General features: G+C 40.2%; 2 protein-coding genes across 3 annotated transcripts; one reads left to right on the forward strand and one right to left on the reverse strand.

The window, feature by feature from the left end:
- The first annotated feature begins 60 nt into the window (after positions 1–60).
- On the forward strand, positions 61–2,257 carry LOC117584668 (cell division cycle protein 20 homolog). The gene is made up of 3 exons (XM_034273696.1): positions 61–566; positions 625–949; positions 1,021–2,257. Exons 1-3 carry the CDS (start codon positions 255–257, stop codon positions 1,968–1,970), a joined length of 1,587 nt encoding a protein of 528 aa, XP_034129587.1. The 5' UTR covers positions 61–254; the 3' UTR covers positions 1,971–2,257.
- Positions 2,258–2,368: 111 nt separating this feature from the next.
- LOC117584666 (NF-kappa-B inhibitor cactus) lies at positions 2,369–15,101 on the reverse strand. 2 transcript variants are annotated; one of them, XM_034273694.1, is made up of 7 exons: positions 14,883–15,101; positions 13,190–14,275; positions 12,523–12,700; positions 12,211–12,421; positions 3,983–4,071; positions 3,661–3,918; positions 2,369–2,613 (listed from the first exon to the last, which is right to left on the reverse strand). In XM_034273694.1, exons 2-7 carry the CDS (start codon positions 14,029–14,031, stop codon positions 2,542–2,544), a joined length of 1,650 nt encoding a protein of 549 aa, XP_034129585.1. In that variant the 5' UTR covers positions 14,032–14,275; positions 14,883–15,101; the 3' UTR covers positions 2,369–2,541. The 2 variants fall into 2 exon arrangements, with proteins under 2 accessions (XP_034129585.1, XP_034129586.1); XM_034273695.1 differs by having other exon boundaries at positions 15,009–15,099.
- Between the last annotated feature and the right edge of the window lie 9,526 nt (positions 15,102–24,627).

Below are 24,627 nucleotides of genomic sequence, written 5' to 3' on the forward strand. Positions count from 1 at the left end.
GTAAGCAAATTGCCTCTTTGCGGAATTCAATAGTGGTGTATTTTTAGTACAATTCGATGCGTAAAAGTAGCATTTTTCCGATAGCCCCTCACGGTCACATTGCATTTCCAAATCAAACCGCCATTATTGTTCGCGAAAGGAATGAAAAGAAAAACAAAAAGCTGAAATAAACCAAACGCTTGTGCAATTACCAGACAACTGATTAAGCATAATTTATAATTGAAACTTCCTGACACCCCCGAACGTTTGCCAAGATGTCCCAGTTCAATTTTGTAAGCGATCTGCAAAATGCTCTGATCATGGATGGCGAGACTCGCGGTCCTGCCCCACGCTGGAAGAAGAAGCTGGAGGCGTCCCTGAATGGCAGCGTGAATACGACGCGCTCGGTATTGTCCGTCTCCTACAATACCAGCTTCTCCGGTGTCCAGGCACCCACCAAGACGCCCGGCAAGAGTAGCGAGGGCAAGACCAAGAAGTCGAATACAACGCCAACAAAGACGCCAGGCGGTGGCGATCGATTTATACCGAATCGCGCGGCCACCAACTTTGAGCTGGCGCACTTTCTGGTGAGTAAAAAACAACAGCAATGCCATTGATTGCATGGGTATAACTTTCTTTGTGCAGGTAAATAAAGACTCGGGCGACAAATCTGATGAGGAGAATGACAAGGCCACGACTAGCAACAGCAACGAGAGCAATGTCCAGGCCTCCGCACACAAGGGAGAGCGACAGAAACTCCTCTCGGAAGTGACCCAAGTGCCTGGCGACAGCAATGGTGGCCGCATTTTGTGTTATCAGAACAAGGCACCAGCCGCTCCAGAGTCCCACACAAATCCCCTCAAAGTGGTTTACTCTATCAAGACACCCATATCGACCAAGAGTGGATCCCGCTATATACCCACCACTTCGGAACGAATTCTAGATGCTCCAGACTTCATAAACGATTACTGTAGGTGGCATCTTGCATTCCCCTCCCTTGAATCGTTCATTCTCCAATTCTCTGTCCCATTTCTTTTGCAGATCTAAATTTGATGGATTGGAGCGGTGACAACATTGTGGCCGTTGCTCTGGGCAGCTGTGTTTATTTGTGGAATGCAGCCAGCGGCAACATTGAACAGCTGACCGAGTTCGAGGAGGGCGACTACGCTGGTTCGCTCTCCTGGATCCAGGAGGGTCAAATCTTGGCCATAGGCAACAGCACTGGAGCCGTTGAGCTCTGGGACTGCTCGAAGGTGAAGCGTCTGCGTGTCATGGACGGTCACAGTGCTCGTGTGGGCTCCCTGGCCTGGAATTCGTTCCTCGTTTCATCTGGCAGTCGTGATGGCACTATTATCCATCATGATGTGCGCTCGCGTGAGCACAAAATCTCCTCGCTAGCCGGGCATACACAGGAGGTGTGCGGCCTGAAGTGGTCAACGGATTTCAAGTACTTGGCCAGCGGCGGCAACGATAATCTGGTGAATGTTTGGTCACTGGCCAGCAGCGGCGTGGGCACGGCCAGCGAGGCGCTCCACAAGTTCAATGAGCATCAGGCGGCCGTGCGTGCCCTGGCCTGGTGTCCCTGGCAGCCCAGTACTCTGGCCTCTGGTGGCGGCACTGCTGATCGCTGCATCAAGTTCTGGAACGTTAACAATGGCTCGCTGATCAAGTCGGTCGATTCCAAGTCACAAGTCTGCTCGCTGCTCTTCTCCCGACACTACAAGGAGCTGATCTCGGCCCATGGCTTTGCCAACAATCAGCTGACCATCTGGAAGTATCCGACAATGGTGAAGCAGGCTGATCTGACGGGCCACACATCGCGTGTCCTGCAAATGGCCATGTCCCCAGACGGCAGCACCGTCATCAGTGCCGGTGCGGATGAGACGCTGCGTTTGTGGAATTGCTTTGCTCCCGATCCACTGGCAGCCAAGAAGTCGGCCAGCGTCAACAGCAAGGCCAAGCAGAGCGTCTTCCGACAGAGCATCCGTTAGAAGAGAATAACTTAAACGTTATAATTATTGTAGACTGTGTGTAACCATTGCCATTAGATATTTCCTTCTGTTTGCGTTTAAAGTTTAGAGTTATTTACGTTGCTCTGTTCATGGACTAGAAAATTATACTTATATTGAATGCTTTACTTTACCTAATCTTTACTTTTAATCCCTGTTTGCTGTGTACTACCAAGACGATCGTAAGAGAGACTAAATGGAGGAGTTGGTCTAATACTTTATTTAATTTAAGTTTAAATGTGTATAAATAAAATGCCCGATATTCTGCAGCCTTGTATGCTTTATTTTCATTTTAAGTACCATCAGACATACATGCATATACATTTTACATTCATTCTTTATGGGAGAACGATTATTGCATACATTTTACTTATTTTCTCGTGGTGCAGAAACAGCGGCAGGGGGCAGGAACAGCAATTGAACCAGTTTGTTAAGTTTTGGAATTCGGGTTGGGTTTTGTTTTGTTTTTTGTTGTTTTCTTCGTTAATCATTTAAGAATATATAGATATTTTGTAATGCTATGTTATGGGGTATGTACAAGTGGTTAGGGCACTCAGGCGACTGTCATGGGATTGCCGCCGCTGTAGCTGACAAAGTATCGAGGATCACCAAAGCGATCGTACATCTGCAAGTACACAAAATGGGGATTGTTACAATAAAATGTTTGTTAAGTAACATATAAACTAACAATACTTTGAGTGACTTTTTGTTAACCAAAAAAATAAAGAACAAAAGCAATATTAACCAACAACAGAAGCAAGAAACAAGAACAAACAATTGAAAAACTAAAACTAAAACACTTTTACATACCTTTGCCCCCACACAAAATCTTCTTCATAATTTAAAGAACATTCTTTTTTATTTGGATTTGTTTAATGTGTTTTTTTTAAGAGTAAAATATTTATTTTTTTCAGTCAGAACATGAAAACATCAATTAGATTTAGCTAACTTAAGGTATAGTAGAATTTCTGGTTCCATATTTTTCTTCTGCGTTAAGAGTTAGGGGGTAGTGCATCTATGGGCTACGCACACTCACTCACACATGCACATACAACAATTACAAACACACAAAAACAGACACACAAGAATACATAGTAGTAGATGTAGATGGATAGATACAGAGAGTTATAGAGCAACGAACATCAAAGAGTTTACATAAAACGACAGCTTATACGAATAATTGTTACAGTGCTAACCACAACTATACATATATCTATGTATAATTGTAATTGTAGTTGTGACACGCACTGTGGTTTACGGACATCAATCAGCATACAGTAGTAAAAGTTGTTGTATTTTGCAGTGTTTGTTCGTTACTTTGTTGGTTTGATTCTTTATCTTATTTTGCAGTTGTTTTTCTCTTCTTTCAATGGGGTTCTACTAAAACATAGATTCCCTGTCCAGCTGAAGGACTTTACTTGCTGCCTCTCTATTGTTTGCTTTCTGTTTGATTTTTTTTTTTTTTTTGGTTAACAATACATAAATGTGACAGTAGTTTATATAGTTTCTTAACAGATTGTTTCAACTGAATACCAGTTCAGCTTGAAGGACTTGTCCCTTTCTTTTCATATTATTTTTGAACATTTTGGAAGCTGGTGGTGGTCCATTTTTCTTGCTTACGTTCTAGTTTTCTTTTGATTTTTTTTCTTTGAATTTATGCCGTCACGCTCACCTTCGTATCGTCTAGATCTTCAATATCGCTAGTATCGTAATCACTATCGGGCGGCGTTACGGTTTCGGCGCCGCGCTTCTCGAGTATATTCTGCATACGGGATTTGTTCATGATGCACGCAAACTGGTAGGCTGTCAGGCCCGAAAAGGTGGCCGTCTCCAGATTCAGCTTCTCGCACTCATCGAGCAGGAAATTGGCCAAATCCTCATTGCAGCCCTCAATGGCAATGTGCAGCGGTGTGCGTCCCGATTTACCCTCCTATAAAAGTGGCCAAAAATTTGAATTAGTTTACAATTAATTGAGAGTGTTTTTATGGACCTACCCTAGCGTTGATATCAGCTCCATGTGATACCAAAATGCGTAAAATGTCAATGTGACCGGCTTCAGCAGCCAAATGTACGCAGCGTTCACCTGGAATTACAAAAATTAGAATATTTTGATTAAAAAATTGTTACAAGTTATTAAAAATATTTGCCCCTCTATAAATGACATTTCGCATCACTGTGCCAAAGCTGCATTTATGAATGAAATGTGATCGATCTCCTGCGCTCTCAAAGCTTTGAAGCCGTCAAAAGCTCCCTCTCTCTGTCTCTTCGAACTGCTTTCAGTTGTAAAACAAGTAGCGTTTTATGATACGACTACAAAAAATAAAAGCTTCGATTACGACAATGACCAGTGGACGGAAGGGGTTGCCATGTGGGCTGGAGGGTAGGGTATGTATGGGGTGCCAGCCAGCCAGCCAAGTGGAGGCTTTTGCCATATAAGACAATATGACAACGCGTTCACTTCGCATGTCTCGCACTGTGTGTATACACACTCGTATGTCTGTGTGTGTGATTGCTTGACGAGTGGAGTGCATGGGTGTGTGCGTTGAAAAACCCAAGAAATTCCCACAATAAAACAGCAGCAATAACACACAGAGCAGAGCTCAACCTCAACAACAATAACAAAGCCAACAACAAAAGCAAGCAGCAGTAACAACAACAAAAATTCAAGCAGTTGGCTTTAAAGTTAACAAACCAAAAGACAAACTCAAAGTTGAATTTGGATTTCTGCTTCAGCAACAAGTTTGCTCAAGTTCAAATTGGTTTGAACACACCATAGATACGATACACATACTAATATACATAGGTACGAAACGTAGCTAAATCTGAAATAATTTAAATGACATTTAAAATTAAAAGAGATCCCAATCCGAATACTTCTATTTGAGTTATTTTATCAGTACCTATACGGGTTAGAGGTAGACAAATATTAATTGAAAGTTGGCAAAGTAAACCATACCATGAACTTTTATTTGCTTTATTAATTTTTCAGAGTCTGTTCTCTCAAAGATAATTTACACACACAAAAAGCCCTAATGCCCTAGCACTATTACTAAAGAAACGGTATTTCAAGCTTTTCCTTTATCTGATCTCTCTCTACACTTTTGCTGTTGCTATCTCCCTTCCACTGGTAACATTCTCAAATTGAGCCGTTTACTTCTCGGCTCTGTGTTGCTGTGCTCTGTGGTCTCTCGTCTCGCATACAGATTATAGGGGGGGAAAAAAACGTTGAAAACAAAGGCAGATTGTTTAGTTTTTTTGTTGTGTAGTATTCCATGCCTGGGCCTTTTGCTTGATTTTATGGCTTTATGATTAGTTGACGTAGTCTTTTGCTGTTGTTGTTGCTTTTTATTTTGTATTTTTTGCGGCTACACGTGCTGTTGATTGACTTTCACACACAAACAGCAGTCGGAACGGCACGGCAATCCCATTTGCATAATACCCCAAGCCAACACTTTTAGAGGAAGATCTTAGAGAGGAGATTTTCTCAAAGAATTTGTTGTTGCTTAATAACTATTTAGTCTCTAAGCCTATGACTATGACTACGAATAGTATTTATGGAAATGTAGTAATGGTCAAAGTTTGAAATGAGTCAGTCGAATCCTAGACGCAATAGTGATAGCTTGTGTCAGGAACTTCCAGGGTTCCAGGAAATCAGGAGGTTATCAGAAATAAACGATTACATCAACTACCCAAAGATCATGGCATATAAAAAACCAGTACTTTTTTAACGTTTCAAGTTCCGTTTGGAGAGTGAGAGAAAGAAAGCGGCGGACAGCGGCTCAAGAAAGTCAAAAACTCTACAGTCCAGTTTTTTATTTTTATTTCGGACTCGTCGGCTACGATGATGGAGGTTTACAAAAGCAACAATTGTGTCACAAGCTTTAAAAATAAACGATGACAACATGAAGATTTTTTCGTTTCTGTTCCAAAGCTTGGCTAACTAAAAGGAGAAGCAGCTAAGACTAACCGATAGAGATAGGAAGAGACAGAGATGAGGCGGCAGGGCAGTAAAAGACACGGAACAATCCTAAATTGTTGTTGCAAAAGCTCGGCTGGCTAGCAACGTGCCAATCGTTAGCATACGATTAAAGATGGGTAGGCAACTCGTATAAGATAGTTATAAATAGACACCAAAAACAGCTATCATACATTTGTACATATAAAAACATGAAATATGAAACACAAAAGTTTGTTTCAAACTTTGTTTTGGGAATTCCCATCCCGCAAGCCGCTTTGCTGCGTCACAAGACTTTAATCCGCGAGCGTCTCAGGTGTTTTTTTTTTGTTTTTTTTGGGTGGGAAACTGGAACTGCCTGCCAACAAGTCTGTGAGATATTGAGGCTGACATGTGCAAACAGTAAAGTATAATGCTAATCGAATTGGTAAGCATTTGTTGAGCCCCCGTTATGAAATCGTATTGGGAACTGCGCAGAATAAAAAACCCATGGGAAATTCTATTTTTCGAGCACTCGACAATTAAACACTTTCAAATAATGCCTGCCACCCACTTCACCTACTGCCAACCTATTTACACAGGCGTTGGCCGACGGCGACCTCATGTTAACTGTTAAATGCATGTACGAGTATATGGAGAAAAACCCAAAAACGGCGCAGTTAAAAGTACTCCACAAGTCACCCAAAAAAGTCGTCGCAAAGTTCATAAATTTATTGACAGCTCGCAAATATTAAACACGATGTGTTGCCCCGCTGCTGCTGCTGCTGGCTGCTGTTGTCTTTCGTTTAAATTTAATTAATTGTGCTTATTGTTGAAGCAGGCAGGCAGCAGCAGGCAGATCTGTGAGATGGGATCTGTTTTTGTTTTTGTTTTGTTATTTCTACAACGGGTTTTTGGTGCGGTGCGTGTTTTTATTTCTTGTATACCCCGTAGTACCCACCACTTCACTCCGTACGAATATTTGTCCTTCAGAGTGCAAGTGTGAGATAACTTGGCGGTTCATTGATTCATAATTATACATTTATGGTATTCAATTTATTCCTAATAAAAGATAATTCAAATATTTATTGGAATGCTTTTTGTTTCAGCGACGACGCAATTAGATGCTGGAATTCCCATGATCTAACAGCCCTGTCAGGCAACACCCCTGGCAGGATGTGGTTTCGATAATTATCGATAAGCCTTGGGTATTCCTCCAACTTTGATAACAATTTGTAAAGTTTTTGCAGCTGTATTTTGAGTTTTCCCCAAACGCGTGCCAAAAAAGGAAGGTACCAGGCCAATAGGGGAATTACCTGGGGCCACACAAAACCCATAAAATATACAAAAAAGCTGCCTCAGCTGTCCAAACAAAACACAAGACACACAAAAGCATACAAAATAAATAGAAAGAAAAAATTGGTATATGGTAAAAGACAATATCAAATTAGCAATTTATTTTCTGAAAGACTTCTGGGCGCCATTTGCCGTTTGCCAATTTGTTGTGTCGAAGTCGAACGAACTTTCCCAACGTGAAAATGAAGTGAATTGCAAGTGAAAAACCCCAGAGCCAGACGACCGCCAAATGAAGCGAAACAACAGCCAGCGACGACGACAACAACAACAACAATGACAACAACGACTATAACAAATGACAAACAACGCGCAAAATTTAGCACAATTAAAGCTACGGATTTTCCATTCCATGACGACAACGACTGACTTGGCAATGAAAGTGTTTTGAAAGGCACAGCCACCGCCACCTCAATTCAAGACCCAACCCCCGAGTCGCGACTCAACTCTACTCGATCGGTGGTCCGAGATTCAAAGCCAGTTTCAGTCCCAGTCCCAGTCCCAGTAACAGTCCGGGTTATGTCAGCGATCCGCCACCGCCACATTGTTGACTTTCTTTTGAGCTACATATTCGATGCGAACCGATCCGAATGCGGAATGCAAATACTTACATACTCCGGGGATCGTCAGACACGTGTGGCGCGCACAAAAAAAGAAAACGAAAGAAAAGAAAACACACACAAACCCCAGGTATAATTAAGCCGCAAATGGAGGGGAATTTTGGGGAAAATCCCCAGTGAGCAACGGAGCCAGAGCCAACGGTTTCCCATACAAGAGGTCAACCGACTCACCCGTATCAGAGTGGCAGCAGCAGTGGGAAAGGAGATCAGCAACGTTGGTAGGGTTTGCGTAGGCTTTTCCAACAGGTAGTATTAGTGTTTTTAGTATAACAATAATAAAACTTCCGTAAAATCTTGAAAGCGATTTATTTGCATGAGTTCATGCTAGAGAGGGGAAAACGTAAATTTTACTCATTAAATATAAGCACTTTTGCGAGTATTCATTGAAGATAAAACAGTATAAATAATGAAAGAAAACATTTCCGACAGATTTAACCTTGTTCATCGTGGAACTTAATTCTCATAAGACAGCTCTAGGGGTCAGCAAACTTAACGCACAGAGTTCTCTTCAAAGAGTTAAGCGGATTGGGCGGAAATGAGAGGATCAAAACGATTCATCAATCGAAGCTACCCACGTACCCAAGATCTACAATTGAGAAACCGCAGCTGCATAAAAGGCGGGGAGATGCCAGTGCCAGTTCTCCCCTGTCTCTGACTAATTTGTTATTCATTAATGTAATAGTCATTGATTGTTGATTGTCGATGGGTGCCATATAGAATGTCATAGAATCAAAACTAAGTAAATAATACCCGACACAAAACGGGTTCTATAGAACGAATCGTGTAAGGTAAATCTCTCTCTCTCTCTCTCGTTCCAGTTTCTTGCTGTTTAAGTTTCTAGATTTCATAGTTATGAAATCCCCCACAATCGTTGTTAATTGTTGCCCATTTGTAAACTTCAATCGATCATTAGATGAGTTTCCATTGATATATATATATATGCGTCAAAGGTTTTATGGGTGGTTTTCCATTTTCAACTTCCGTCAAGTCATGCACTGATAGCGAATTTCCAACTGTCTTTTGTCGTATACAAATTATGGTTCAAAGAACAAACGATCGAACGTTGCGTATATTGATCACTTAATGCAAGCAAAATGTACATATAGTATCGTGCCGAAGCCCAAGATGATCGTAAATAAGGAATATTGAAATGGTAAAACCATTTGCGTGATAGCCAGTTATCTTATATTTGTTGTGCGAATGGAAACCATAGCGTCGTACTCGTATAATCGTATAATAAACGACCACCTATGGGGTTTTCCTGACCGGCGCACTGATAACGTAACCAAATGTCTGCGGACGATCGAACATCGACTGGTACACACACAGCTGGACATATCTCACATTTGCTTTAGGCTTTACCTCTCCGAGCGGACAGCCTTATCAATCGATAGCCGTCGGGGAAGTACGGAATTTAGGTGCCCAGCAACAGATTTGTACTCTCATTCCAAATCAATGAATGGGAAACAAATTTTTAATGGAATATTTAAAGACAGCATTCCCAATACAACATGCCACACATGCGGCACAAATGTTTAAATATTTCGTATTGCTTGGGGGTTCCTTTAGATTCTGAAAATCCCTTTAATGCCACATATGCGATAAGGCATAGGAAGCGCTGCGAGGCGACTGTCTAGGTCTTTTTCCTGGGGAAACTCATACTGCACAATGTTGCAAAAAAAAAATAAAGTTCCCCAGTGGCGTATTCTGGAAATCCAACCATCGATCCGGGGGATTCGCTTGTTTACACACGCAGATAAGCTCGAAAAAGGAATCCACACACTACATTAGAACTTGGGTACTTCAAAACGTCACAATTACCAACCAGATAATAAAACTTCTATATGTGCAATCCTCCGCTCTTTTAGATAACGAATCGATTACCCAAAGTGGGGAATTTCTGTAGTGGAGTGTACCTGGCACCACAGCTTAAAGCTCTTCCACTATTTATAGTGCCCAAGTCCTATGGGGATTCCGATTGCGTGAGGTTATTTATAATCAAAATCCATTTCCATTTCCATTTCCCCGTTGCGTGCCTGCGAGTGCGTAGCGTTAATAAGAGGCAACGAAAATGGATAAATATAATGCCCGTAATTACAAAAATACTTGGGATTTCCCCACAAGAAAGCCATCAAACGTTGACTTTGATTTTGAGTTGAGGCTAGAGGAGGGACCTTCATTGATAACGAACCTTACCCAATTTCATCCACACCGAAGCGTAATTTTCTTCTTTTTGTTTTCTTATCGATCGAAAACTCTTGCATTGTCATAGACTTTTTCATTGGACTCTTTTTGGCTCTGTCTGTTGCCGTATTTGGCCATGAGCCAACCCAGGCAAACTCAACAAATGTTTCGCACTATTTTTAACACCATTTTCCCACATTTTAAATTGGAAAGGAATTTAGTTAAAACCCCTTTAAATGGGGTGCGATATAATACTAAATTTAGTCATGCTATAAATATCAGTTGGAAATTCTTTAGAGTACGTCAGCATTTTCGGCATTTTTTTTACTTCTTAAAGGGTTTCCAGGAAACAAATTCCACTCGGACACATCTTGTCAAAACAAAATTCAAGAAAGTTTGTTATTGAAATTAAAGGATTATATTTTGACTGGGTTGCTGGCGCCACTGGAAACACATTGAACTTTGATATCTGCGATATTTTATGTTCATATTTTGTTTGTATATTCCCTAAAAGCTGACGTCAATTGGCAGGATAGGGAGGAAGGCCGTTGTGCATTTATTTGAGTAATTTGTTTACAGAACTTCGGCCAGTATTTCGAACAATTTGAATTGTTTTCAAATCAAAATCAGTTTTGTGTGTAGACTGGTGATCGGGAAAACCCAGAAATTACAAAAGAGAAATACTCAGGCAGCGTCTGCTCGTCTCGGAGTCGTCTCTCTCCTCTGTTGGTTTTTGCTTTTTAATAGTTTCTGTCGGCTATGTCTGCTGACTGCTGCCTGCTGCTGTTGGCTAGCCAAAATACATTATATTCAGTCTTCGAAATGGTTATATATATATGGCATAAATAGACACACACAAATACATACATATGTGCTGCATATGAAGAGCAGCTGTTTTTGGTGCTCCCAAATAACCGGTTGCTGCTGCTGGCTAAAGGCTGACAAAAAAATATCTACATATGTTTGTTCACCAAAATGTTTGCCACTCACGAACTCGAACTCATTTGGCACTACTCTTTTTGTTGGGTTTTATTTTTGGGCAAGGTTATAGCAACAGCAAAACAGAAATGTAAGAGAGAAATCGATTAAACAAACGAAAGGTTAAAAGCAAATAACTTGGCTGCTAGAGTACCTTCTGACACAAGTTTATTAACCTCTTTGTTTTTTGGTGGCTAAAGCGAGACAAAGACTTTTACTTTTATTGGTTTGTATTTTAGCTAAATATAGTAAGCAAAATTTGGTTTAAAATAATAGAAAATCTTCCCTACAAATATTGTACTTGTATTTGCATATTTCAGTGGCATTTTTCTCTAACATTTAACAATGATTTTCTATAAATAAAGTACATGCATATATGGGTAGCCATTCTCATGCCTCCCACACACATATTTCCACCTCATGCAAATCAATAATTCGATTTCTGTTCAAAATCAAATAAGGAAACCAAACAAATGTTAATGATGGGCCGCCACGCCTGCTGCCAAATGCCTGACAAAATTATTTCCTTGACGCAAAATGCATGCAAAATGAAGTACAGAAATCTTGAGAAACTTCAAGTAATTCAATAAATAACCATGTTTCATTTGCTTAATTGATTTAAGTGAATTTTGGAAAATACTTTCTTATATAAGAGAATCTGCTGTCTATCATTTCGTTTTTCTTGTACAATTTGCTTTTATAGTAATTTTTGCTGACGTCTGAGAACCTGGCAAATGTTTGCTTTTCGTTTATTTTTGTTAATCAATAGCGAAAAAAAGGCCAACAGCAGGAGGGGGAGCTGTCGGAAGGCTTTAACGATGGAAAAGCGTGGAAAATGCTGTGGCGGAGGAGAGGCCACAATGTATTTTTGGCATCAGTTCAAAGGCTATAACCAAATATTCGTGTGTGTGCATGTACGCAAATACACATTCCCCCGAATGGTATAGATATATTCTACGATCAGGCGACAGACATTGTCTCGCACTGTGGCTAGCCGATGTCGGGACAGAAACATTCTAGTATACATATAGAAATAATATGTACACCATTTTGGCACAGATTCATACAAATTTTTCGTGAAAATGTGGCCCAAAAATAAACCATTTACTATATAGAAATGTGTACATATAGGAACATATCTAGGGGCACTTACCATCGTAGTTGCGTATCTCCAGATCGGCGGGTAGACGGGCATAGCTGAGGGAGCTAACAGCCTTGTCATTCGAACGATGTCCGTACTGGCGGTGCGCCTCATGGATCTCCGTGGCACCAAACTTCTCCGTCAAGGCACGAACACATTGCTTCTCACCGGCAATGCAGGATAGATGCAGCGCCGTATTGCCATGACGATCACGAACTGTGGGCTGTGCAATGATATTATAATAATTGTTTAAATGATGGAACTTTGCTCTCTCTCTCTCTCTATCACTCTCTTTAATTAAGGATTAACCAGATTAGTATTTACCTCAGCTCCAGCAAGTAGCAGCATTCTCATGATATTCGGTTGGGCTGTTAGGGCAGCCAGATGCAGTGGGGTCTGCGCCACATCGTTTTGGATATTGAGCAGACATGGGTGAGGGGCCATGCGTATGAGGGCAGCCACCACATCCACATAGCCCGATATGCAAGCCAAATGTAGAGGTCTGAAAGACAGAGTGGGAAAATACGATCAGACAGAGTTTATTTACCTTTTCTTTTCTTTCCCTTTTCGCTACCTGAGGTCAACCCTCCCTCCCTCCCTTTTGTTTCCTTCCGTTCCGTTCAGTAATTTCTTTTTGGCTTTCATTCGAACACTTGTTGTCTGGTCATTTCGCCGTGTGTTTGTGTGTAAAAACCCAGAAAAAGGCAAGTAAAGAAACACTTGCCCAAAAACCTGTTTTTGCAGTCTGTTGTTGCTGTGGCTGATGATGATGATACCTGCCCACATACCAGGAAAACCCCCGAATCAGTCACACACATGTGTCAGTCCGTTCGCATTTGAAGTCGCGTTTCTCCCCAGTCGCAGTCGCAGTCGCAGTCCCAGTGTCTTTCTCATTGTCTTTAATGTGATTCATGAAACTCTCCCCCACAGTTGGTGGTCAAGTCAGCCTCGGTGCGTTTTTTTGCGGGAAATTCTCAACGGAAATACTTACGTGTCGCCGTCGTCATTCTGCTGATAGAACTGCTCCCAGGCGTTTATGATATTGATGCTGCTATTATTCAGATTAGCCGATCCAGAGGCAGATGCTGTGGATGCTGCATTTGTGGGCTTGATATCGCTGCTGGTGGCTGGGGTGGCTTTGCTGCGACCCGAAATGGAGGTGCTGTTGTTGGTGGTGCCCAGATTGTTGAGTACCTCGCCACGTCCGGCCAGATTGCTTTGGACTGTCCATTGTGGTATGCCGGCATCTGTGTTGTGTTTGAGGCGCATTTGTTCAGTGGCGGCCGGCTGTTGCTTGACGCCAGCCTGGGAGGATGTTGGATTCTGTTGCTCCTGCTCGTCGTTGTTGTCCTCCTCCTCGGTCTCGTCCTCGTCAATGCAGCCCGAATCAAGGACCACGGAAGAGATTTGCTTGTGATCGGGAGCGTGACGGGTTTGCTGCGGCGGTGGCTCAACGGCGGGTGCGGGCTTCGGCTCGGTGTCGGTGTCGTGCTCGCTGATAATCTCCTCGCTAAAGATCTGCGATGATTGGGGTCCAGATATAAAACCAGAATCACTTGTTTCGCTTTGGGCTGCAAATTCTTTTTGCTTGTTAATGGCGTTGTCGTTGTCGTTGTCGCCCCTTTGTTCCGACTTCTCGTTGATTTTGCCGCCAAATGAGGATTTTGGATGTTTACTGTTATCAAATGAGTTGGGTTTGTTAGCGTTCCGCTGCTCAACACTGGAAGCAGCGCCAGCACATGCACACTCCTCTGCACTGGCCTCCTCCTTGCTATTATCACTTGTTGCTGCTGCGGCTGTTGCTTTTGCTGCCTCTGTTGTTTGGTTCCACATTTTCGAGCTTTCTAGGGCTTTGCTTTACTTAATTTTCTTTGCCTTTGCTTTCAGCGCTGCTCGGCTCTGCTCTCGTTGCGGTTCTGGTTTTGCTTCTGCTGGTTTCTATTCTGCGCGGCACGAGTATGTACTTGTACTTGTTGCGTTGCCCGTTGTTGTTTCTTGAATGTTTCACTATCCGTCACTCGAGTGTCGTTTTATTCAAAGTTTTTGTAGGTGGGGGGTTTTCTGTTGTTTAGTTCTTCTGCAAAATAATTAGTTTGGGTTTGAGTTGTGGAAATGTACTAAGTTGAACTTTGCTTTTGAGCTCCGTTTTAATCGCAAGCTCGCTCTCTCTCTCTCTCTTTTCAGTCTCTCGCTGCCACACACACACTGGCAAAAGTTGACACTCTCGCAAGCTCACCTAACTGCGCTTTCGAGCTTTAATGTGCCATGGGTGCGAGTGAAACAAACGTAGATGGGGGCGCAAGTGAAAACGCAATAGCAATTTGTAGATTAAAGCAATTTATAAATTATACATGTGTATTGCTAACAACAAATGAGAACAACAAAAAAAAACATCAATTCATTGGGAAACTATTCCATTCCGTCTTGGGTACACATATTTATGTTTCCATTTCCGCCACATCCATCTGCTTTTGCTTCGCACGCACTCACACACAGACACTTCTGGAGATATTTTATCTCCGCACAGCCTCTCTCTTTATCTTCCGCCTCTTTTGATATCCTATTCTTTGTTTTTCATTTGCATTCACACATTCTCAGGTATTTCATTTCAAAATGGCAGCTTGAAAACTTTAATATTTCTTTATAAATTCCACCATGTGTACATATTTCGGCCACAACACTACCTTGCGGCTGAATTGCTGTTCCACTTTGATTTTCACACGTATAGCTGCGTTTCGCTTGGATTATAGAAGTAAAATGCAAAAATGTTGCTACTTCACCGCGTTTTATACAAATTACGTGATTATTACTGTCTCGTTGAACAAATTTTGCAGAATTGTTTCCTGCATGCGACCGCGATTCGTATTGTTGCATCCGCCAATTTTTTTTAATGTTTTGTTTAATATTAATAAGTGTGCAGTGTAACCGCTGAATTTTCGATCAAATATATCTCACAACCCTCAAAAATATACCGCAATATACCTAATTCTTTAAAAATATACCAAAAATACACCGCAGTCTCTACTCATATTCCTCGATTTGTATGTTCTATTTGATATTACCAGCCTGCAAAGACTTTTAACACTGAAACAATAATTTAACCCGATTGAAGAACAAATTTTGCTTATTATAAATTTACGGTTTTATTGGATTGCTCACCTCATGACCTTATATTTTAAAAATTTGTATTTGAGTTTTTCAATCTTCTGCAAACTCCCTTTTTTCTTCAGTATGTTAAGCTCCCTTTTTTCTTCAGTATGTTAATGTATGTAAATTATTAACAGAGCCATGTTAACTGATTTCATTGAAAATGTTTGAAAAATAGCGCGCGCAACAAAGGATGAAATAAAATTATATTGTTTTCCTGAATATTGCAGAAAGGAAACATAAATAAATATTATAATAAGCCCGGATTGGTTTGGGAGGCAGTTCTTTTATCTATACAAAATAATTGGGGCTAGAATCCGGTTTATACATTTGCTATTTTGCTAATGAACACCGGATAATGATGAAAAATCATCATTATCGACTAACTAATTCATTTTATTTAAAAACCGGAAGTTTCGAGTGGCAGGAATACTTACATTTTCAAATGGCCGGGTACTTCGGAAAAAAGGGGTGTCATGTGAAATCGATACACAAATCTAAAATAAACAAAATGATGGTCCGTTTTCTGTTGTATTGGGTGATTTTCGTGTGAAGATATCGAATATATGCGAAAGTATGGCAGCCTCCGATATGTTTAGCCATGGGGCGTCTTTTTTCACAGCATGTTCGCAGGGAATTTTAAAAGCAGGGTAAGGAATGACTTCATCTAATTTTATAGGCTTGGTTTTGTAGAATTAGTAGGTATGCAGACTATTTTCCCAAAAATAAAGTTAAGGAAAGGGTACAAAATGTGTTTACAAAATTTAGGCATTTAACGCTTGTTGTGGGGCAGATTTAAAAATGCGTTAGGCAATTCTCAACTGCTACGACTTGCAACACTTGCATAGTTCTCCACATTTGTAAACAAGGCGCACCGTGGGGCCTTGGCCAAAATCGGGTGGTAAAATTCAAATATTATGTGAATTCTATCCATAGTTTGGATGGCTTAAGACTCAACTTGAAGAACATTTCTGAATATGAATATAAAACCAAATAAGTATTTTATGGATCCACGAATTAATAGAATTTATTTTTGCGTTTAGGCTATGGCCGTAGTTCCACTGTGCGTCGCTCTGTCAATGGGAATGGGCAGCTCAGCAATTTCTCAGTCAACGGGCTTCAAGAACGTACAAAGTGCATAAAACAACAATTATTAACAGCAAACAAATGAACAGTGCATAGAAAACGAGCAGTGATAGATAAAGAAACATAATTAAGCATTTATTTGCCGCTTTTACCAAACATTGTGCATACACATGCATGTGTGTGTGCTGTATGTATGAACATGTGCGGGCTAAGCGTGTTTTTGTTGCTGTGGAGATGTAGTGAAAGAATAAAATAACTAATTAAAGCAAAGCCAAAGTACGCCAGTGTAATTAATTGTCATCATGTACTTGAACACACTCATGTATTTGTGTGAGTATGCAAAATTAACCAATTTGTGAATTATAAATAAACCAATACATAAGCATAGCCGGCAAAAACAGAGAGCGCTAAACATCATGCAATGAGTGCGAGTGAGAGAGAGGTAGCGGCAGAGAGTGATACAATGTTCTATAGAGTTGTCAGGTGGTTCAAGAAAACTGCGGTACAATTGGAATTATTGTAATATTTTATTTAAATATGTAAAATATTCAACCAAACATTTTTCTTTCATGCGTTTTGGTCGGAATTGATTTGATTGTGTCCAAAATGAATGTTTTTATAAACAAACGCCCTTAACTCGCGCCGACTCGAGCAGCCGCCGAGAGAGCGGCAAAGAGAGCGGAACGATGAAATATGGGAGCTCTCTCTTCCCTAACAGATTTCGGTTAATGAAAATTCAATGAACCAACATATGTTAACCAAAACTGTTATTGTCTGTTCAAATTCGCATATTTTGTCAAGCGGGGGTTACAAAATATATCAAATAAGAATATCAAATCGAATGGGCTCCTATGTCCGTCGTTTCCTAACAGACTCTTCTTTTCTCGTGTTAAAACCTAGCTCTCTGGTGAATTCCTCTGGTCAGGGAATTTCTATTCTGTTGTCAAACAGTCAGGAAAATGTTTTTCAGTTGCCAAACAGTTAGGGAAATTCTCTCCTGCTGTTAAACGGTCAGGGAATTTCTCTCCCATTGTGAATTGTCAATTTTCTCCTATTGTGATTGAGCAATTTTATCTTACTGTGAACGGGCAATCTTATTGTGAATGGGCAATGCTGCCAACTTTTCGTGTGATAAAAACTTTGAAAAACTCGAATCCAACTGCCGGGCCGCGGACAACGAAATACCGGAATTTTGTCTTGACTTGGCCGAAATACGTATAAATATATATATTATTTATATATGTGTATGTATATTTATGTTGAATATCCCTAGGAAAAAAGAGCGCGAATAATCGTCGAGGCAGGTTCGTTACCCTTTAATTCTCGGTGGCCGGGAGTCCTGCCAGGGATTTTACACGCCCACGCAGCCACCCATAAACAAATCAAATAGAAACGAAGTACTCGTATGTGCCGTGTTTTTCTGTGTGTGACAATAATAAAGCCACTAAACGACCCCGTCGAGCGGTCGAAATCGAAATGACCAAAGCAAAACTAACAAAAGCGAAAATTGTGCCTTAAAACTCAATACACCAAAAGTGTTTAAGCCGCAGCACCATAAAAAAAACGAAGAAAACGAACAACAAATGCAGAATTTCGGCAGTTTTTCCCAGATATTTTTCATTGATTTTTCGCCTGGCGCGCACACCTCCTACCAAAGAGAGTGAGAGAGAGAGAAGTTGGGGGAGGGAAAGAAAGAAAGGAAGATAGATGAGAGAGAGAGAGAGAGCGAGAAGATGCCGCTTTGCTCTCTCCACCACTTCTCTCTCTCTTATGCTCTTCATCTGCTCTGCTGGGTGCTGGGTGCTGGTGCTTATCCTTTTTATTATATTTTGTTTATTTTGCGTTCTCTATTTTGTTGATTGCGCTTTGTGCTACCCATTCGTTTCGCTGCATTTCATTCTCGTGGCGTTTCAAATTGGCCACACAAAACGAGAGCCGTGAGAGAGCCAGCAGCAGCTGCCTGCCTCCATATGTAAATGCCTCTCTCTCTCTCTCTCACTTTGTCTCTCTGTCGTCTCTGTTCCGTCCATCCCACCCTGCAGAATGTGTTTTGAGCCGTGCCTTATGCTCGCCCATTCGCATTCTCTATCGCTCCGTCTCTCTCTGCAGTCGTTGTCCTTCGTCCTCGTCCCCGTTGCAGGCAGTGTGTGCGCGTTGCCAACCGAAAAAGGTGCCGTTGTCATAATAAAACGGGAAAAATGGTAGTCGCGAGCCGCAAATAAGAAAGGCTGCTGCTGCGGCTTAGACCAAAACGAATACCAAGAAAATCATAATTAAATTCTAATTCTAATCAAATGTGTGTTTCCCTTGCAGTGTTCTCCGCCATCTTTTGCCATGGAAAGTGTGCACTAGCATAGCAAAAAGCAACCAAAAAGAAAAGCAAAAACTACATAAAGAAAACTGCCTCGTGTCGTCGTGTACGAAAACCGTTAACAGTCAACTTTATCGCGTTGTTCTCCCAAAGTCTCATCGTTCAGAGATCACTGGATCTTCGAGCCGCGTTAATCTAATCGTTTTTCTCTGTCTATCAATAATCGCGAGTGAGTGTATTTTCTCTTTCTCTGTGTCTCTCTCTCTGTGTGCGTGCGTGTGTCTGTTTTGTGTCTCTCTGTGTGTGTTGTTGTGTGTATTTCTCTGCCTACCCTGTACATATGTACAATACTTGTCGTCGTCGTCATCATCGTAATTGTAATTGTAATCGTCATCGTCAATCGTCGTCGTTGTTGTTGTTGGTTCCGCTGTTGCCGTTATCCTATTACGCACACCATCCGACGGCCACCATCCTCCGCCGCCTTCGCCTTTGCATAAATTAATAATTATAAGAAATCTGTGTTCTTCGGTGTTGTCTCGTGTCAGTGTCTATCATTTGTTTAAGTACGACAAGCGATCCGCGAAGAGTAAATGCCTCCGCCAAACCATTCAATTGATGTTCAAATCGCAAACGCCATGGCCAATGCTCCATTCTGTGTGTGCTAATCGATATAAAAACAACAACAGCTGCAAACAACAGTTAAGCCCAAAAAGATCATCCAACAACAACAGCTGGAACTGGAATTGGAAGGATAATTTGTTCACTTTCAAATCACACACTGGAAAAGGTCAATTTATTGTGGATCGTCGCTGTATGGAAAAGGTGAGCTTTTGGATATTAAATATATTTTTGGGAAAGGCTTTAAGGCATTAAAAACAAAAGTTGGACACTGTTTGTTATCTGTCCACTAAAAACAAGGAGGGGCCTATGTTAGTCTCAATAATTGTCCCCTCCTTGAGCTGCTCTTCACAATGCAATTTTCTGAAGTTCTCTTCTGAAATGCATACATGTTAATTTGCCATGAAAGTGACAGCAGAGAGGCATGCAGCAGACACATACGGATATTGGAATTTCAAATGTGACGTTGCGTTCTGGGTTGATGTTTTCTGGCCAAGCGCTTAAGGACTGTGAAATGCAGAGGGAACAGGGGAAGCCAAAAAGGCAGGCAATCTTTATTTAGCGCACGTTTTGTCCTTTCCGACTAAGCAACCGATCGGAGAGAGAAGGCACTAAAAGCAGCACACACATGACAGCCCAGAGTAGACTCCTCATTAGGACGTACCGAAAATGGGATAAATGCACTTCGCAGACAGAGACAGACCAACCACACAGCAGGAGATACGACAAGGCAGCGGGGTAGACGTAGACGGAGACCCACAATTTCCATTTGAAATGTAAACAGAACATGTTGTTACCCGCACAGTGGAACAGATAATTACACGACAGCAGTGACAGACATAAGCGGGCATGCGATAGGGTTCAAGATTGGATTTCAGTCGAAACCGCATACCACTGCGTAATCGCAAAAGAATAAAGAAAGACCAGCTGCAGGAGAGCAAAAGACGCTGAAATATTTGGATATTAAACCCAATAAATGATATCTTTGACACGCCCAAAAACACACACAGAACAGATCTATGGATCGTATTCCGGTTACGGAATACCATAACAATTAATGTATTTTATGTCTGAATTAGTTAACCGATTTCACAGTCTGATATTTCCAATCTCAAAATAGTTTGGTTGTCGTCGTTTTTGAGGGTTTAATCTTTAAGCGCATGCATTTTCCCACTAATCTTCCACGGATGAACCTAATGAAAAATTCTTCGCAGTGTTTCTATTTTCCAATTGGGAACTCAAGTTCCTAAACTTATCTTTTTCGATGACTATAATTGGAACGTAGAATAATGATTATGCTCCCAATGTGCATATCGTTGGGTTGGGGCCTGTGTCTGTGGTTACTATGGAGCTGCCTCCTGCTCCATTTCCACTTTCCACTTTCCTATCCACGTATCTAAGCTCTGTATCTAAGTATAACCAAAGAAGCCCGTATGTTTTGTATTATGTTACACAAATATTTAAGCTGACTTAAGTAGATACAACGAAACGCGTTTAAGATATACAAATATAGAAAGAAAAGAGCCAGAAGGAAAAGCAATGGGTGGGTGGCTGACTCTGGACTGGCTGTGGCTCTGGCTCCCACTGAGCCAACGCCAAAGCCAAAGTCGTGCCAAAAGTTATCACTACTCAAGATATAGGACATACAGACATGGGCAGACACCACTATTCGTATGAGTATGTAGATCGATTGACTGCCAAAGCCACTTCGCTGCTGTGCTGCCACCCAAAAATGTCACAAAAGAAAGCTAAATAGAGAAATGTAAAAGTATAATTTGATTATTGTTTTAATGACAAAAATAAGTAGAGAAAATAGTCTATGCTATTAAGCAACGAATTAAGCAACGATGGGTAATTTGTACAGCAAAATCGCTGCCGTGTAATGCGTGTTGTTACGGGTCTACATTTACCCATCATTAAGATATATTCCAAGGGAGTTCTTGTGGAATTTCTAGGACAATTAATATTTCCTTTGCTATTCTACAGAGCAAATACACAATTTTTAGGGTAGAGAAAACTCTAAAATAGCTATAGCTAAAGTATCCACCTCTAACGACTTGGCACTATGTGCTTTTCCTTCTCCTTTTGCTGGTCTCCTTAACTGGTTCTTAGTTTTTCCTCTGTTTTTCCGTTGCTTTTGGTTTGTTTGTTTCTTTTGCTGTGTTTGCCGTTTGTATATGGATTGTCTGCTATCTGCTATCTGCTATTTTTTTTTGCTCTTTGCTTTTCTTTATTTTATCCATTGATACGCATATCGTTTGCAATTTGCTGGGTACCCTGGCACCATCCCACTTGACAAATTAAATTCAATTTCTACGATTTCATCTTGGTCGGACAGCAAGAAACCAAATAAAAGAAACAGAAGAAAACTTTGCAACTGTTGGGAGACTTTTCCCAGGCATCCTCATGCTCTCTCATGCTTTATGCCAACAAATTTCAATAAATTCATGACTTATTTTTACGGCCTAAAGCTAGCTCGTTTGCCCGCGTTTCCATCTATGTATCTGTTTATCTGTCTGCCAGTTTACTGCTGCTGCTGCTAAAAGTGCAGCTAAGGCTGCTACTGCTATCAGAATTTATGGCTGTAGGAATCCAAAGGATTTTCCTTGATTTTAATATAGAATGCTACTACAATATATTCTATTCCATATTCAGCAACAGCAGATCAGTAAAACATTCAATATCCATTTGTTTTTCTAAAAAACATTAGAAAACATTTAAAACATAGCATCGATCCATCGGCCAGGGCAGCTTTAGGATTTTCTCCATTTGTGTCAAAACTTTTGTTATTAATAGGCATCACTTTATGAAATCCTTAATGTCCTCGATGCAAATATATCATTAAGTATTCTTTTACCTGACACTTTGGTAATTGTCCTTCAAGGCTAAAGAAAACAACAAAAATTCATTAGTCAAATTAGTGGCGAAATTTCAGCAAAGCTTTTCTAGGCTTTAGACTATTTTTGGGTGTTGTCTGGGGGTAGTATATCATTTATTTGATTATAATCATTTTTACTTGTCAGCTCAGCAGAAACGAAACGAAACGAAAGAAGAACCTTTTTCGGGTAAACAACAGAAGAAAAACGTACTATAATAAATAAAAGCGACAAAAACAAACAACCAGCAAAAAGCGAATAGGCGAAAAATGAAATATTCGAAATATGTATTCGTCGTCGCCTGGCGTGTTGACCAAATTAGGGCCGTGCCAAGTGGCTGACTGACCAAAAAAAAAAACAAAAAGAAAAATGATTGATTTAATGACACTATCGCTTGGGGCACACCTCTCACTCGGATTTGGGGAATGGGATTTGCCAAACAAAAGGCAAAGAAGAGAACATTGACTTGTGCCACAGTTCCAGTAAGGGAAAATTCGTCAAACGGTGTTTTGATATATATTGAGTTACCATGCGTTTTGAGTGATTTATAATTGCAAATTTATTTATATAATTTATTGAAGTCTCTAAAACATTTTATGGAAATATAGGCTGTCGGAAAATCGTGACTGTGATCAATCAATAAATCAATTAAATATGTAAATATATTAAATAGGTTTATATTTATGGAGAAAAACATATGTTTCTTTTGTGTTCAGCAAACTGTAATATGTAAACAAAAACCAATTGACTATTGGATCCATTAACAGCATTGTTCGTTAGGCGGTATTAAATTTGGTTTAATTTTATAAAATATATATCAAATTTCACGTTTAAATCTTGTTGAAACTGTGCGATTCGTTCGCTTTTAAAATGGACAATAAAATGGCAATTAAAATTTCAACTTAATCTAAAATCACTCGCAAAATAAAGCCATTGACTTTGTAATTAAAATATTAATTAAATTATAATTAAAGTTATTTTATTTGTTTTTTATAAAGAGGCTTTTCCTTGACGCCACGCTAATCCCTTGGCTCCCTCATTTTCCCCTCCTTCAATGGCGAAGAGTGTGGAAAAGTTAATTGCACAAGAGAGTAAATAACAAAGGCGCAGCGTTTTATGGCTCAAAACTGAACCTTTTTGTAGAACTCTAGGTCTCTTCCTATGCTACAGAACCGCTCTGTATATTTTGGTTTAAATCGAGAAAAACAAATGGAATGTAATTCGTACATGATTCTATGAAATATTTATGGACACATTGAATTACTAATTAAATGCAATAACAAACGGAAAACCATATTAAATGACAAATTACACAGAGTGATGCGGGCGGAGGGAGGCCTTACAGTGAGTACCCCTTCAAGTGGAAATTACAAAATTTACTCATGCATCAGAAATTACCAAATTCTGTTTCGAATGTATTTTATTTAATTATTTATTTGATAAACAATTTTGGCAAATGTTTTGTGTGTGTGCAGATAGGAGATTGAAACAAAATGCCTATTATATATTTATGTATACAGACTGGAAATATTCTGGGAAATCACATTACAAAATGGGTTTCATGACCAAAAAACTCAACTCTGTCTGGCCAACCTTTTTCTTAGAAACATTTTCGCTGCAAATCAAATCCAAATTCGATTGAATATTTAATCAACGATTTGTGGGATACATTTCTTTGGTACTTCAATCATTTTCCGCCTCTATTGATTAAAGTTGTTTCGATTTATGGACTGTACAACGGTTTCTCTTTTTTTGTTTATGATAACAATTTAGTGATTATGATAAAAAATTCGGAAAATGTACTGCATACATTTTTCATTAAAAGCGTTGGAAAAAGGATAGCAGTTAATAATTTGCAATACAAAAATCTGGAAAGTGGGTGGACTGAATGGTCGATAGAATGGCTCAGGAATAAATAAACGCAAATGAACAAATACGGCGGATTGGTGGTGTAAAACCCATAAAAACCAAAGAACACAAATTTTGCAGCAATTAAAAATTCAATGTTTGCAATTTTCCATGCACACCACACCCACTCGTCCCCCCTCTGGCGCGGTTGACGGAAAAAGTTTATGCATTTTTCCTTATTTGCACACAATTTTCCATCCATGCAGTTTGTTTTATGCTTTGGTTACGAGTATTATTATTTTATTATTATTATATTCATTTTCATCCTTCCTTTCATTTTATTGATATTATAAATTATGGTTTATGCGAATTATGAAATATATTTTTAACCGCCATTCGCGACTCTGCAGCTAACTGCATTTTTATATAAGCGCGAAAGTTTTCGGTCGATAATTTAACGATCAACTTAATCGCGTGCAGAAAGGTAAAAACAAATTTTCCGCAAAATTAAATGCGAAATAAAAACTCAACGAAATGAAAAGA

The sequence above is a fragment of the Drosophila guanche genome, unplaced genomic scaffold, assembly GCF_900245975.1.
Source record: "Drosophila guanche unplaced genomic scaffold, DGUA_6, whole genome shotgun sequence".
NCBI lineage: Eukaryota > Metazoa > Arthropoda > Insecta > Diptera > Drosophilidae > Drosophila > Drosophila guanche.